General features: G+C 47.5%; 8 protein-coding genes across 8 annotated transcripts; 4 read left to right on the top strand and 4 right to left on the bottom strand. All coding sequences in view use genetic code 12, as the record gives it.

Moving 5' to 3' along the window:
• Positions 1–112: 112 nt before the first annotated feature.
• PTP3 (tyrosine protein phosphatase) lies at positions 113–4,813 on the bottom strand (the record flags this gene model as incomplete). Its single annotated transcript, XM_025480947.1, has 3 exons — positions 113–2,267; positions 2,294–2,709; positions 3,644–4,813. 3 exons carry the CDS (start codon positions 4,811–4,813, stop codon positions 113–115), a joined length of 3,741 nt encoding a protein of 1,246 aa, XP_025335247.1.
• A 63-nt stretch (positions 4,814–4,876) lies between these two features.
• Positions 4,877–5,682, bottom strand: CXQ87_002434 (uncharacterized protein; the record flags this gene model as incomplete). Its single annotated transcript, XM_025480946.1, has 2 exons — positions 4,877–5,607; positions 5,652–5,682. The coding sequence occupies 2 exons, from the start codon at positions 5,680–5,682 to the stop codon at positions 4,877–4,879; spliced, it is 762 nt and encodes a 253-aa protein (XP_025335246.1).
• Positions 5,683–5,830: 148 nt separating this feature from the next.
• On the top strand, positions 5,831–6,574 carry CXQ87_002433 (TRAPP subunit; the record flags this gene model as incomplete). Its single annotated transcript, XM_025480945.1, has 1 exon — positions 5,831–6,574. The coding sequence occupies one exon, from the start codon at positions 5,831–5,833 to the stop codon at positions 6,572–6,574; it is 744 nt and encodes a 247-aa protein (XP_025335245.1).
• Positions 6,575–6,721: 147 nt separating this feature from the next.
• CXQ87_002432 (peptide alpha-N-acetyltransferase complex A subunit) lies at positions 6,722–7,366 on the top strand (the record flags this gene model as incomplete). The annotated part of the gene is made up of 1 exon (XM_025480944.1): positions 6,722–7,366. The coding sequence occupies one exon, from the start codon at positions 6,722–6,724 to the stop codon at positions 7,364–7,366; it is 645 nt and encodes a 214-aa protein (XP_025335244.1).
• A 124-nt stretch (positions 7,367–7,490) lies between these two features.
• CXQ87_002431 (uncharacterized protein) lies at positions 7,491–8,261 on the bottom strand (the record flags this gene model as incomplete). The annotated part of the gene is made up of 1 exon (XM_025480943.1): positions 7,491–8,261. The coding sequence occupies one exon, from the start codon at positions 8,259–8,261 to the stop codon at positions 7,491–7,493; it is 771 nt and encodes a 256-aa protein (XP_025335243.1).
• A 1,303-nt stretch (positions 8,262–9,564) lies between these two features.
• Positions 9,565–11,094, top strand: CXQ87_002430 (uncharacterized protein; the record flags this gene model as incomplete). The annotated part of the gene is made up of 1 exon (XM_025480942.1): positions 9,565–11,094. The coding sequence occupies one exon, from the start codon at positions 9,565–9,567 to the stop codon at positions 11,092–11,094; it is 1,530 nt and encodes a 509-aa protein (XP_025335242.1).
• A 36-nt stretch (positions 11,095–11,130) lies between these two features.
• On the bottom strand, positions 11,131–11,742 carry CXQ87_002429 (uncharacterized protein; the record flags this gene model as incomplete). The annotated part of the gene is made up of 1 exon (XM_025480941.1): positions 11,131–11,742. The coding sequence occupies one exon, from the start codon at positions 11,740–11,742 to the stop codon at positions 11,131–11,133; it is 612 nt and encodes a 203-aa protein (XP_025335241.1).
• A 595-nt stretch (positions 11,743–12,337) lies between these two features.
• On the top strand, positions 12,338–14,787 carry CXQ87_002428 (uncharacterized protein; the record flags this gene model as incomplete). Its single annotated transcript, XM_025480940.1, has 2 exons — positions 12,338–14,664; positions 14,688–14,787. The coding sequence occupies 2 exons, from the start codon at positions 12,338–12,340 to the stop codon at positions 14,785–14,787; spliced, it is 2,427 nt and encodes an 808-aa protein (XP_025335240.1).
• Between the last annotated feature and the right edge of the window lie 14 nt (positions 14,788–14,801).

Genomic DNA, 14,801 nt, shown 5'->3' with positions numbered 1-14,801 from the left:
GTATATGAATCAACGACACACAGAATTCTTCGCTGTAGATACGCAATTACACATTTTTAATCAATTGCACATATAATTCGTAATCATTACCGTAAAACCTATTCCCAAATTTCTATAAAAAAGCGCTTTCGTTCACCTGTGAGACAAAGTCGTTGACGATGTTGAGGTCGCCAATCCATTCCTGGGCCCCGTGGAGCACATGGTGCACGAGGGTGTCATAAATCAAGTAATACTGCCTCATGGTCTGCACCATCAGAATTCTTTGCCGACGCAAGTTGTTCACCATCGGGTAAACCGGGTTGCTAGCAAAGTCGAAAGAACCGCCATTGCACCTCGAGAGGTTGACAATCGTGTCCACAGCACAGAACACACCAGTTCGGCCACAACCAGCAGAACAATGCGTGATGGTGTGATACTGAGGACGATGTCTCACCTTGTCGAGAACGTGTCTCTTGATTGTCACGAGATTTATCAAATCCTTAGGATCCACAGCGCTGCTCATGTCGGCCCAGGTGCACAAGTGAAGCTGTAACACACGGTGAAAGACCTTAGCGTCCGAACTGACCTTGAAGGACCTGATCACAAGATTGCCTTGAATCTCTTCGCTCTCAATATCAACCTTGATAATATTCTCACCTGATCTGTAGACACCAGGCTTCCAAAATGGTGAGCACTTGTGCACACCGTTTTCGTATTCACCCGATAAGGAGACAATCAAAAGACACTTCTGATTGATGACGCATTTCCAAAAATCTCCAATGGTTTCTCTCATAGGACCCTGCGTTGCAATGTACTTCAACTCGTCAACTTTCTCCTGAGTGACCTCGCCTTGCACGACATCCCCCACATAATTCAGTGGGTTCAAATACGAGGCATTGATGTAGTCACAAGACTGGCTTTTAGACTTGATTCTGGCCCCGTCCGTTAACCGAACACGCGAGTGATCGAATAAGAAAATATCTTTGTAACGGTTCTTGTGGCCATAGTCAAGGCCGCAGTTGATCTGAGGACAGATTTCAGAGGATCCGCCAGGAGTGGAAATTTCTGGCTTAATTTCGCTGTAGCAAAATGCACCATTCAAACGATTTTTCTCGCACTGCTCAAGCTTGTTGAACTCGTCAGTGACCATGCAAGAATTCTTCTCCACAGCTTGGAGCCAAGGAGGAAGCTTGGCCATCTCTGCCAGCGTTAACGTAGAAAGACCAAACTCTTCCTTCTTTGGCGTTACCAAACTCTCAAACATCTCTTCATTGTGTCTAATTTTGAACTTAGCCATGGGTATATCTTGAGGAAGCTTGAAGTTCGACACTTGTGTAGAGATATCTTGGAAAGTAGCACTGGAACATGGAACACCTGTGAGTGAATGCGAGCGACGCTGTTGCACTGGACTGCGCTTCAAAGTGTCGATCGAGAGAGATGGTTTTGTCACGGCAGGTGCACCCAAAGATTGAGGCTTCACAGACAACAGGTTGATGTCAATCGTATCTTCCTTTCCGGAACCAATGAATTCAGGAGCTGATGCAGTGAAAGCCAGAAAGTTCTCGTCTATAAGATAGATTGGAGGCCCATTTTTCAAATCCCAACTTGAACCATCCACCAATTTCTTGCACATGTGCAACAAACCGCTGGAAGAATTTGTGTTGTCGTAGACAAGTATGGGAGGCATGCTGTATCCAGTGAAGGACTCATCAGAATAATGATGCATGTAGTTTTGTAAGATGGTCTTTTCGTATGTTGGAAGCGAGTTCATGCAGCGAAGAAAATTAAAGTTTGCTCTTTTTAGAAGAGTCAGAGGGAGACACACGTTAAGTGCCCCTGAAATATGCCCTTTCATGTAGTCTGCAAACGGTCTGATGTCGATGATCAAGACGCTTGGAAGATGCGTGGAGTCGAGAACACGACGAGCCTTCAAGAGAGCAACGATCTCCTCACGAGACACATATCTGATAGCAGGAGAGACGCCTGTGATGCTGCCACGCAAGTTTTCTTGCAAGGGAACCTGGTGAAGGCGTCTTGTTTGTTCGGTCTTGATGGAGGCGACGTAGTCTGATCTGCCCAAGTCACCTGAGGTCGGATGCTTCTTAATGGTGGGAGGAGCAAAAGTGGTGGCGCTCAGTGAGAGAGGGGCCGTTAGCAGTGTTTTGAGCGAGGGAGGCTGCTGATATGTGCTGGTGGGTGTTTTAGGGGTTTCGTTGGCGAAGTTAAAACGAGGCGTAGTAGCGGAGACGCATTTCTTGTCCTCCTCTTCAAACTCGTAGAGCGGCTCGCTGACCCCAGGGGGAACGTCAGCGACAGTGGCTGCTGGAATGAACGACGTGGAACGTTGAGCTTCAACTGGAGCATGTTGCGGCGGTTTTTTGTGGGGGACGAGTTGGACGAGTTTTCGCCAATAAGCGTGTCAGTCGACATGGAAAGGTCAGCGGAGGACGACGAGGTGTCGCCCACCACGGTGGAGTCGGACGTCAAGGAGGAGATGGAGTTTGCAGCGTTCTTGTGTAATCTAGGCTTTGCAAAGGCGGTCGAGGAGGCCGAGTCAGATCGGGCAAAGGTATGCTGCGGGAGGTTGGCGAAGTAGTCTGCCGTGTCGAAGTTTAGAAGAGGCAGCTGGAGATGTAGCTTGGTCATGGGTTCGTTCACGTCAGCGGCTTCGTAGGAAAAGTAATCGGCCTTGTCTGAGTTGGGCCTCTTCAAGGACCCGCCAGGTGTGTACTGGGGAACTTGTACCCAGTGCAACAAGGGCTAGTACTCATGGGACGAAGTAGCCAGGAAGAAGATCAAGGGGGTTTCGGTCGGGAAAGAAAGAAGGAGCTTGTGAGACCAATGGAGTCGAGGAATGTAAACACCTGCGAAAGAGAAAAAAAAAGGAAAGCCGAGAATGACGTAGGAGGCTAAAGCGCACACACAGACACGAGAAAAAAAAATGATGAAGGAGATGGCCAGGCCTAGCCCGGGGCACGATGTGGCAGACCATCTCGATAACCGCCCGGGACACCGGCCTTCGGTGTTTTTTCCAACTAAATCACTTTAGAGCACCTGCCATTTATGTGGCGGTGCTGGCCAGGGCTCAACGTCTGACGTCTACGACGTGCACTAGTCGCATCATAACCCCGGTCTAGGCCTGGGCCGAATGCGCGCCAATCCGTTTGCACCCATTAGCCAAGCCAGCCGTTGGATATTGTTCGTCTGACTTGAATATGGGTGTTGGAGGGGACCGGCGGAGAAGGGCAGGAAGGGACCGGACGTGAGGAATAGTCAGAAAGGATTCCTCTGGCCTAGACACTTGAAAATGGCGCGTGTGGCCGCACCCTTTTTGTGGTCCTGAGACACTTGGATGGGTCTGATTGTCTGTTTTAGCGCCTAGAGCCAGCGCCGTGCGACCCCCCACCATCACCGTCTTCCTTATCAGTACCGCCAGCATTGGGCAAACTGGAAACACTAATTTCCTTCCCTCATCTAATTTAATTCCTTTTTCTCCTTCTTCTCGTCTATCCCTCGTGTCATTGTCTCTCTCGTCTTCGGCTTATCACAGTCGCCATTCTTCAATACTTTTTGCTCGTCTTTGTTCTTTGTCTCTCACCCCTACAACATTGCCCTATTTGCAGCCAACGGGGCCACACGCCTATCGCTTTCGCCGTTTAGGAACGTCGTCCTCGTCGACGAAGCTCCTTGACTTCCGCCTCCGTAACCGGTTCTCATATTTGCCCCCACTCTCGGGATGTCTCCTCTCCTCAATGATTCCTCGTCTCGAAGTCAGCTTTTCCGGTTTAGGCCTTTCGGCACGCGGTGTAGCTGGTGTAGCTGGCGTGGCAGGCGTCGCTTCGCTTTCGCTTTCTTCAACTTCACCTTCGAATAAATGGGCATTGGGGACGTCCTGCCGGGCTTGGTCCACAAGCTCCTTGTATGCTTTGGCGTCTTGGGCGACACCGCTCTTGATAAGCTTCTTCATGAGCTCGTTATTTTCGTCGTTACTTCGGCTCCGCTGAACTTTCTGGAAGGGTTCTGAAGGTGCCACGGGGGCCGTGCCGAGGGTCGAGCTGAGCCCGTCAAAGTACATCTCATTCACATTAAGGTGCCTCGACGGATCAAGCTCTTTCTGACGCAAGCTCTTTAGACTAGCCACGCCCTCATCATCTTGAAAATCGTCAGGGAGAAGCTCGCCACACTGCAATGCCGCTGCGTCTTGCGAGGTGTATTCCTTGGTGTGTGCAATTCGACTGTGATTGAGGAAACCTTGCGCTGACGAGAAATTGCTACGGTGGCAATCGGGACACGTAAGCTTGACGATGATGCCGTCAGTTCGGCGGTACAAGCAGCCTGCCACCCGGAGACCAGGGCCTGTTATGCTGGGACGTAGCGATGACGTTGTAGATCTTGTTCTGTAGTGGGCTGGTTCTGGTGGCGCTGTTTCAAACACCGCTTCGTTAAATTTCGGCTGCTCCTGGTACAGCTGCTGCTGGAGCCGTGTGTAGCTCACGGAGAGCGACTTGTTGAGCACATCGTAGTACTTGAGTGTGAAGTCGTTGGGTTCACTGTTGAAAGTCACATCGTTGGGCACATCGAAGAACTTGCGAAGCGCTAGCATCTGGGCTTCACACTTGCCGATTTCTTCTTCGGTAAGACGGAGCTCTCGGTGCTTGAGGCGGATCTCGAGGTCCACTTGGTTCATGAGAATACTGCGGAGCGTTTCGGTCGGTATATTCTGGAGTCGGGCCATAAGGCTCTCTTTATCGATGACAGGAGCCTCTGAGGATTCAGCCTGCGGTGTTTCTGCCGGAGTGATCAGCTCCTCTGGTGTTAGCAGCTTGGGTCCCATGGTGGAGCTGAAGAAGATGCACCAAATTGTTTGGCTGATTGATGGCGCCTGCAGATATATGGCTCAGATGGAGCACTTTTTGTAAGGAAGAAGCGTTAGCGGATCTGGGCCGGGGGTGCATTTTTGAAGGAGCAGGTTGTAAAGGGCTTTGATTCTGAGTGTTTCGACAGAGTTGAAATTGGAGGCTTTTGCTGGTGGTTGGGGTGTACTGAGCACTTGTTGGTCCAACGCGAACCGTTTTGCAGCAATTGGTGGAGACTTTGTAGGGGCATTGGGAGGCGGTGGTTTGGATATTTGCTGAGCTGGATTTTTGAGAGAATTTTGTTTGGATGCTTTGGGATCTTGATTCTGTTGGGTGGGTGGATTATTTGTCCGTTTGCTTTCCTTGTGCTGTGTTTTCAGTGAACCCTTCTGCTTGCCTTTTTTGAGCTTGGACTCCGGGACTGAGGTAGTTGGCTTTCGTAAATTCTCCTTCATCTCTTCTTTCGATAGCTTGGTGACCTTTGTTGGGGACCTCGCTTTGACAGCCTCCTTAAGCATAAGATTCGCCTCCTTAGAGCCATCTTGGTCACACTTGCCAGACACCTCCTTCCCCCAAATACCCGACGATGTCTCAAAATCAAACCTTTTCCCACTAATTGGCGTTGAACACGCCTGAATTTTTCTTGAACCCCCAAATATGCGTTGTAGCTCCTTCGAGGAAAACAGATCGTCGCAGTCAAACACACTGCCAGACCGCTTCTTGAAAGACTTGCGATTTTCTGAAATCTGCTGCTTACGCTTGCTTTTGTAGCCTGCAATTAGAAACTATTCTAGACATTTCTCAGGTCTTATATACCTTTAAGGGCACCTAGCACGTCAGTTCTCATGTAGTAGTGGCTGCGAAAGTACTGTAGAAACCACCGATTTGGATCGCACAGCTATCAACTACATCTTATAAACTGAATATTCACGTTTCCACGGGCACAACCCATTCCTGAATTCATATAGACTTTTCAGCTTATACAATACAGCTCAATGTCGGAAAAGCCAATTTTGCCGTCCATCGTGTCGATGGGTGCTCTCACCATCAACGACAACTCCAAACATGGATTCGGATACAACCCGTCTGTGGGGCCCTCGTCCAACGCCATAACACCTGAATCATCATCAATTCTCCTCAACAAAAGAACCATAAGCTTGACGCCCACGTCGCATAACTCCATCTACGACAAGACCGTCAACACGAAGAAAGTCAACGAAATCAGTCTATCGTCCTTGGCATTCCTCTTCTGCGAGGTTGTCAACTGGGCGCTGTCACAGTCCAAAGGAATTCAAGACTTGGAAAATAGACTCAACGGGCTCGGGTACCAGATAGGCCAGCGGTTCTTGGAACTCGTCAAACTACGCGAGGGCATGAAGCACGGCAAAAGAGAAACGAAAATCATCGAGATCCTACAATTCATCCACGGGCCCTTCTGGAAAAGCATCTTTGGCAAGACTGCCAACGACTTGGAGAAGTCCCTGGACGTCAACGACGAGTACATGATCATCGACAACCTCCCTGTTGTGTCCAAGTTCATCAGCATACCCAAGGAATACGGCAACTTGAACTGCCTGGCGTTTGTTGCTGGTATTATCGAAGGCGCTCTAGACTCCTCAGGCTTTCACGCAACCGTGGTGGCTCATTCTGCCCCATTGGACTCTTTCCCTCTCCGCACAGTGTTCTTGATCAAACTAGACGAACAGCTTCTTCTCAGAGAGGAAATTCGATTCAATTAGGCAGACTCATGTATTCTATAGAAACAACGACCTTCAAATATCAAAGTTTAGGCGCTGCCAAATGTAGGTCCCATGATCCATGGAAAATGCACGACTGACATACACCTCAATTTTTCAGCAGTACTAGCTGAACATCAACACTGCACCATGGGGATCAACATAAGGAGAGCCACCATCGAGGATGTCCAGGCTATGCAGAATGCCAACTTGCTCAACTTGCCGGAAAACTACCAGTTGAAATACTACATGTACCATATCTTGTCCTGGCCCCAGGCCAGTTTCGTCGCTACCACCTATGACACACTTGATAACGACGAGGACGAAAACGGAGAGGTTCTTGCCGAAGAGCCAATAGAAAACATAGATCTCAAGGACCCGAAGGGCGACACCTCATACATCAGAAAGGGCGAAAAGATCGTCGGCTACGTTTTGGGCAAAATGGAGGATGACCCAGAAGCTGAAGACAAGACTCCACACGGTCACATTACATCTTTGGCCGTCATGAGAACATACAGAAGAATGGGATTGGCGGAGAAATTGATGCGCCAGTCGCTATACGCCATGTGTGAAGTGTTCAAGGCGAAGTATGTGTCGCTCCATGTTAGAAAATCGAACAGAGCGGCGTTGCATTTATACAGAGACTCGTTGGAGTTTACAATGACAGACATCGAGAATTCATACTACCAGGACGGTGAAGATGCATACGCCATGAGAAAGGACTTAAAGTTGGAGGAGATGCTCCCGTACCATGGTTATGAAGAGCAGGACGACTTTACCCAGGATCTTATTTAGAGTCGCAGTTGTTACTCAAGCACTTTCTATGGGTACGATTGTGTAGGATTGGGGATACAAAATCTAATATACAAGGATGCAAATGGCCCGAGGCCGTGGTAGGTGCTCAATATGCTCTGTCCGCTTAGTATCTCTCCTTCATTCTGGAGGCCACGGTACGCAAGTTTCCGTAGACCTTTCCTGGAGGAGAACCCAAGATAAGAGACACGACGGCTTCTCTGGCCATTCTGATGTGCGTGAAGCCACCCAAGATGTGGATTTTGGAGTCAGCCAACACGATTCTCGTTCTCGTGGCGTTCTCAATGGCGAACTTGGTCTTACCGTCTTTACCTGCAATACGGCCGATAGCTCTGGACAAGTGGTCACCGGTCAAGGTCTTGACGTCCTTGATTTCGAACGTCTCGATATATAGGTCGTCCAACCTCAAAAGAGCGATAGCATCGTCGACATCGAAACCGAGGGTGAATGCTTTGATGAAGTCAGCGCCCTTTTGCAAAGCACCTTCGTCTTCAGTGTGCTTGTTTGTTCTCAACTCGACCGTCTTGGTCTTGAGGTTCATTCTCACTTGTAGCTTCAAGTGCTCCACCAAAGGAGGGTATATCTTCATCCAGGTGTTCTTCAAAGGCGACATTCTGTGAGGAGGAATTGGCACTTTTCTGCTTTCCAACTTCACCTTCATGCCGCTCTTGCCAGCAGCAGCAAACTTGGGTTTTCCGCTTTCGTCTAGCACTACCGATTCAGGCTGGGGCTCATCGTCCTTCATTTCCTCATCTTCCGCTGCCGCCTTGGGCTCCTCACGTGGCACGTTGTTGACGTCAACTAAAAGCTCGTCATCGTTGGTTTCCTGTGGTTTTGTTTCAACCAGAGCCTTTTTAATGGCTGTAGGGGCAGTCATGGGTGTTTTGTCAAGCTGGTAGGCAGAAAAAAGTAGCTGATGCGATGAGTGTACTGCACCGCGATGGACCCCAGATAAGGTGGACCATCCAGGTAAGTAGTAGTGGTGATGAGAGGGATGGGTTAATTTTGATCTGGGAGTAGATTTTTAAAAATTTTATCGTAGGTTTGTTGATGGTTGATTGGGTGTGTCATTCGACGACATGTACGAGGATTAGGAACCTATGCCCAGCATACGACTATTGAAAAATATATTCAGATAGCAGAGAGCCACTTGATTAGAAATTCGCAGCATAAAACAGTATTTTTCAAATTACCCTTCTGAAACTTGTTTCGAAAATTTGTATTTACACAATCTTCCTCAACATGTCTACCGGGGTGCCTCACGAATTTCGCAGCCATTTAGCTTTCCGTTGGAGCCGAGACTCAAATACCGCAAACACACAAAAGAGCTTTGCTTTTTGCCCCCTTGTATAGCACCCCGAAAAAGACGAGTCATGTAATTGACAACCAGAAATCGCGTATCTCTACAGTCCTCTTTGGTCTTTGCCCAGACAGAATGCAAAAGAAAATCCCCTGAAAATTTAATTAGAAATATGTCATTCATTCAAGCTCTGTCTCTTCAACAGACGACGAAATCAAAAAGAAAATGCAAAATGATCGGCACCTCCAACCTTATAAGCGTTGCTAGCTTATCCACTCATAGCGGCAATCTGATTCCGCGAACCAGTCAGTCAATGCTCACACGAGCAATGCTTGCTTGCACGAACAGCTAACTAAGATTCAGAAAACCTCTAAAATAACCATCAACTTTTCAATCAATCACTTGCTGCCATTTGCGGCCTTTGTCTCTCGGCCTTTGTCTTTCGGCCTTAACCACTTGCTCTGCACAAGCACGCGCGATATATAGTTTCTCTTCCCCAGCTTACTTTTTTTTTCCTCCAGGCTCAACCAGCATTCAACTGCAAACAACGAACATTCGCCAAATTACAATGTTCAGAGGTCTTGTGCCCCGGCTGGTCCGGTCGGTGTCCTCAGTTGGTCGATTCGGCTTAATCGGCCTTCGGCACCCCACACCGGTTCGTCAGCAACCACTCCAAGCATTGTGGAAAACTCGAAGACCATTTACACAAAGCGCTGTTCGCCTCAGAGTGCCTGGCCCTTTGAAAACATCAAAATCAGAACTCCTTGCAGGGGCCTCCTCGAAGCTTTCTCGGTTCTGGATCCACGTGAAGTGGCCCTTGACGAGAAATAACCGGCCTTTTTCCATAGATGACTTCTCGGCTTTTGCGTCCTGGCTTGTCATGGGAAACGTCTTGTGGGTTGTTCTTGGTACTACGACCTTTGGTTTGGTTACCATGTACTCCATTCACACGTTTGACAAGTTCTGGAACACTATTAGCGGTGACGACGAAGACGATGAGGACGTCGCTCCTCAGGCCAAAGACAAGAGCTTTCTTTCTTACCTCGCGGGATCGATTTTATCGCAAGGTTTGGGCATGAGGTTTGTGTTTGAGAGAGGCAGCGTCTTGCCGGAGCTCATCGACGGCATGCTCAAGTTTAGAAATTTGAAGGTTGTGTCATCCGAGAACAACGAGGCTCTTCGCTTCCTTGCCAAGATCCAGGAGCTCAACATCACTTTGTCATTCAAAAAGTGGTACGATGGAAATGGCCTTATTGATGATATGGAAGTTTTTGGTATGCACGCTAAAGTCTACAAGAAAGACGATACTGGCCCCAAGATCGAATCAGACGAAAAGGTCGACACACTCAGCTCCTTCGCCATGTCCATGAGCAAGTATGACAGCAACAATATCCAAAACGACTTCCATGAGCACAAGTTGGAGGAACTCGAAAACCTTAAAAGCGAGAGCACCGCCTTCCTTGCTTCCAACTATCAGCTTGGCCATATGAGAGTGCATGACTCCTTCATCGAAATCTACGAGAACCAAGACATAACCCCATTCAAGGTTACCATTTTCAACTGTGACCTTCCCAGACTCCGTGGCGACCGCTTAATTGTTGATTTCTTCAATGCCAGCAACGTCACCGGAGCCGTCAACAACTCCATGTTCACCATTCACAAACATCAATCCTTCACCGACGAAAATGTCGTGAGGTTCAAGCTCGACAGCATCGACATGGAGTCGATCTCTCGTGCCAACCCACAGCTGAAGTTCAACTGGATTGTTAATGGAAAGGCAGAGATTCTTGCCGATATTCGTCTTCCAGAGCTGAAAAAGGTCAAAGACGACAGCAGTTTCCTTCCATCAACATCTACCCTCCAACAAATGTGGGCGGATCTCAAGACCGCCACTTCGGCACCACAAGAGGCTCAAGAAGGCGAGGAGAAGAACAATAACAGTCTTTTTAAGGGCGCTCTTGCTGCTCTCTACCAAACCTTCGCCAAGAATAAAGAGCAAGATGATCCTCGTTCCCGTAACGATAGCGAGTACGTCATCGTCAACGTCAAGGTGAAGTTTAAGAACCTCAAGGCCGCCATGCCACTGCATTTGCCAATGGCCTCTTCAACGTCACTCCCATTTGTGACACTTCACAAGCTCAGAGCCTTGGTTGGATATGTCAACAGCATGGAGAAGGAAAACGACCCTATTCTCATCAAGACTACTGTGATTGAAAAGCTCACCGACTTGCACAATCTTGATAACATCACCCATACTCGAATCTTCGACGCGATCGTCAGTGACATCTACGATGACTTCATGAAAATGATAATCCTGGACGAGAAGCGGATCATGGAGGAGAAGGCCAGCACCTGGTCCCAGACCGTCGCCAGTCAGCTCTTGCTACTTGGACTCGGTGTCCTTGCATAACGAAACCTTTGCATTAATGTACATAGCATCTATAACTTAACTCATTTCACGTTTTTTTAATGGCGCCAGTAGTTTAGTGTTTCGGTCACCCATAATGTCCTTTTCAAGATCCTCCTTCAAGGGCTTGGAGCCTATTCCAAGCACCGCACCTTTTTGTCTATGGCTAAGTGATTTGTCTTCCTTGTGGGCATCACTACCATCCCATCCCATACCTCGTAGAAGTGCTGCACCAAATAGATCCACTGGTACCAGCTCGTAGTCTGCCAGACTCTGGTGATTGTCTTCATTTCCAGTGATGATCATCGAAGAGTCATCATCGAATGACTCCCCTTTCAAAAGGCTCTGTCTTGCTTCATCTCCAGACGCAGGTTTCAGATCAGTTGTCCTTTCATTCTTTCGTAGAAGGCCCTTTGAAAGTCTTTGAGGTTTTATGACAAGCGGTTTCTTCTCGTTGACAGCAGAACCGCCTGCCATGGCACCTTTTTTCAGGAACGAGTCTATGGATGTTGTGCTTGTATCTTCTTTATCTTCATTGTCACCGAGAACATTCTTTTGAAGTGTTTCGAGGTTTGTCTTTTTGAGGGGCCTTCCTCCAATCTTCCCAGGCTTTTGGACCTTGCCCTTGAGGTTTAGCAGAAATCCAGCCATAAAGAACTATGGTTGATGTTACGTCAATGCAGGTCAGATGAGATAAGACTTGAAGACCGAGAAGATACGGTCCGTTCAAATAGGAAGTATTTGTCCTTTAATACTGGAGATATACTCGACATTCCATTTAAGAAGCTGACTTCACAGAAGAAAATAATAAATATGAAAAAATGGATGCGACTCGAACCTTCCATGGTGTTGCTCACCATGACGCACAGAAATCGATCGGAAGAAACATGACTTGAGAACTCCGCAAAAAAAAAAAAAAAAAATCATTAGAAAGTGGTCAATCAAAGCAACTCCATGTTTGGGATTTAGCCCTTTAAGCCATGTTCGATGGCTCCTTGGCCTCTACACTAGGGCTAATCACAGTTTGCAGCCAATTCGCATGGGTCGTTTCCGCAAGTAAGCACAGCTCTTCCGAATGAGAGTATTTCATGAGAACGTTGAATTTGCAAAAGACATCATGAAGTCTTGAAATACTTAAATTCTTCTTTTATTTGTGAAGGGTGTATTAAGGCTTGCTGCTCTGTGGAGTACCCTCATACGCGGTTGGTGATATTTCGCGTTTAGATATTTACTACTACTACCAGCGATGATGCTGGGCCTGGAACAATATCTACAGCATCGTCCGAACCCATTTAGCTCTCGAAATACATACGATGACTCAGATTCTGGTTATGATGATACTGCTGTCAGCAGCGGGTTGCTCTCCGAGGATATCACAGATGTGGACGAGAATCCCGAGATCGATATCAGGAAACACGAGCCGGAAGGCAAAAACAAGCCACTAAACCTTCTACATCTTCTATCAGGGAAACAGAATAGCAAGAAAAAGCCACAGAAGAAGGACTCGAAAGCCGAGAGATCAAAGGAGGGGACTGATGAACTCACTGACCTTTCCTCAAGTAAGCTGGAACTGGAGGTGTCGTTCCCCAAACCGGAATCACTTGAGCAGCTCGAACAGAAGATGTACGATTCAAAGAAATCCATGTCAGCAATGGATCTTCTACGAGCCCGCACGAAGAAGAAGAATGAAAGCTTCATAAGCCCAGATGAACATGTGGAAATAGTATCTGACAACGATTCCCTTGACGAGCCTGTCGAGGTTCTTGAAGAACGACCAGTCAATGCTGTTGCCGTACGGGACATCTTCTCCAATTTTGCACCTAAAAAGACGAAGGGCAAGGATGGAAAATGGAGGCTCAATGTCAGATTCAAAATCAGTCCAGCAAGATTAGCAGAAATTAAGAAATTTGAGGATCCCTTCCGTACGCGAGGCAATGTTGGCAGTGGCACCAGTATGCTCAATACCTTGATGAAGAAGAGACCTTCCAAAATGGTAACTCTACGACTCTCCCCGGAGTTCTTACAGTCTATCCAAAAGTCGCTCAATCCACTCTATACCAAAAGCTCAGGTATTAAAACCGGAAAAAGTGCCAACAGCGTGTTTGCACAGATGATGCAGACCGCCAGCATATCAGCATACCCAAAACTCACTCCATTACAGAAAGCTAAAGAGCTAGATCCTCCAGATATAGAACGAGGAATCATGCATGTCTACGAAACAGACACATGCAACACTAGACAGCATTGCTTTGAGCAGCTATCGCCCAAGGCCATAAAGAACATAACCTTCCACATGGATGGTTCATTTTTTGCAACTTATGAAATAGACGAGGCTACAAAACGCAAAAGGTCCCTAATTCACATCACAACCACGAATACAGAAGACATTTGTGACTTTGTTGCTGACCGGTCACCCCTAGCATTTGAGGAGGAAACTCACATACGCATTTACAAGGATTTCATCCAAAATCATTCCCCAGAGAGCAACAGGCTTTGGCCTGACAAATTTTCCCCAAAAAGCACCGACCAATTACTTCTTGATCCTCAGACCAAGTATACTTTACGCAGATGGATAGAGAATGCGTTTGCTATATTGAAGACGCAATCGACGAAAACCCCTCGTAATATAAAGATAAAGGAGCAGAAGCAACGGCGTCAAAAAATGCAAGACTTCATAGTTGATGACTTTGAAGAGGATTCTGAAGAAACCGAGGAAGATGTTTTCGTCCCGGTCCTCATTCTTGAAGGTCAATCTGGATCTGGGAAGTCAGCAGCAGTGTATGCAGCCATGAATTCGCTCAATGGTTACGTTCATGAGATCAATTCAGGGCAGAATCGATCAAGGAGAGAGTTGTATGGTCCGCTCAAGGAGTTTTGTACCACAAACATCATCAATAAGAATGACCAGGAGAAAAGCTTCCAACGCGGTTTAGTGTTTTTCGAGGACTGTGACGTTTTATTCGAACAGGATAAGACCTTCTGGACCGCTGTTCAAGACGTGATCAACTTCTCAAAGCGACCATTAGTGATCTCCGTTCAGGATTCTACTGTTATTCCCAGGTCTATCTACGAACAGGCTCAGGAGCAAAATGCTATCTTGACCTTTGAAAATCATGACACTGCAGCATTTGAACAATATGTCTGGCTTTGCTGCTTTTCTCAGGGCTTTGATCTTACGCAAAATGCCCTATCTTGGGTGACAGCTCAAAGTGGTAAGTATGCCCATGACGTCCGGAAGGCACTTATGCAATGCCAATGGATTTGTTCTGCCGACGAGGACCTTAGCTCTGACGAGGTGCTCACGCTAGACATTCAAGCTGATGAGCCAGATGATACCAAGATCGAGTCTCTCGAAAGTTTGGCTCTGGTCTGCGATCTTCATTCTGAAGCCGATACAATTGAGCTGAACATGCGATCCAGCAAACTTCAAGAGCACCATCCCAACGAGCTTCTTGATATATATACTGTGGACGACGGTCAAATGTTGAGGCCCTTCCCAGAACCTGAAGAATGCAACATTGGTACCTACTTGAAAGAGTTGGTTCCCCACGAGGTCAAACTTCCAGAGGAAAGGTTCAAGTTCAACCAAATCAGAGAAACTACATTGACTTTCTTGGCCTCGAGAACAAGGAAACTACCAAAGGCAATCCAGGAGTATCAGAGCTTTCGTACGTCCACCAGAAGTCGATCAAATGAGTCGTCCTTTGATC

Source organism: Candidozyma duobushaemuli, assembly GCF_002926085.2.
Source record: "Candidozyma duobushaemuli strain B09383 chromosome Unknown B_B09383, whole genome shotgun sequence".
Taxonomy (NCBI): domain Eukaryota; kingdom Fungi; phylum Ascomycota; class Pichiomycetes; order Serinales; family Metschnikowiaceae; genus Candidozyma; species Candidozyma duobushaemuli.
This window is presented reverse-complemented; position numbering and strand designations above follow the sequence as displayed.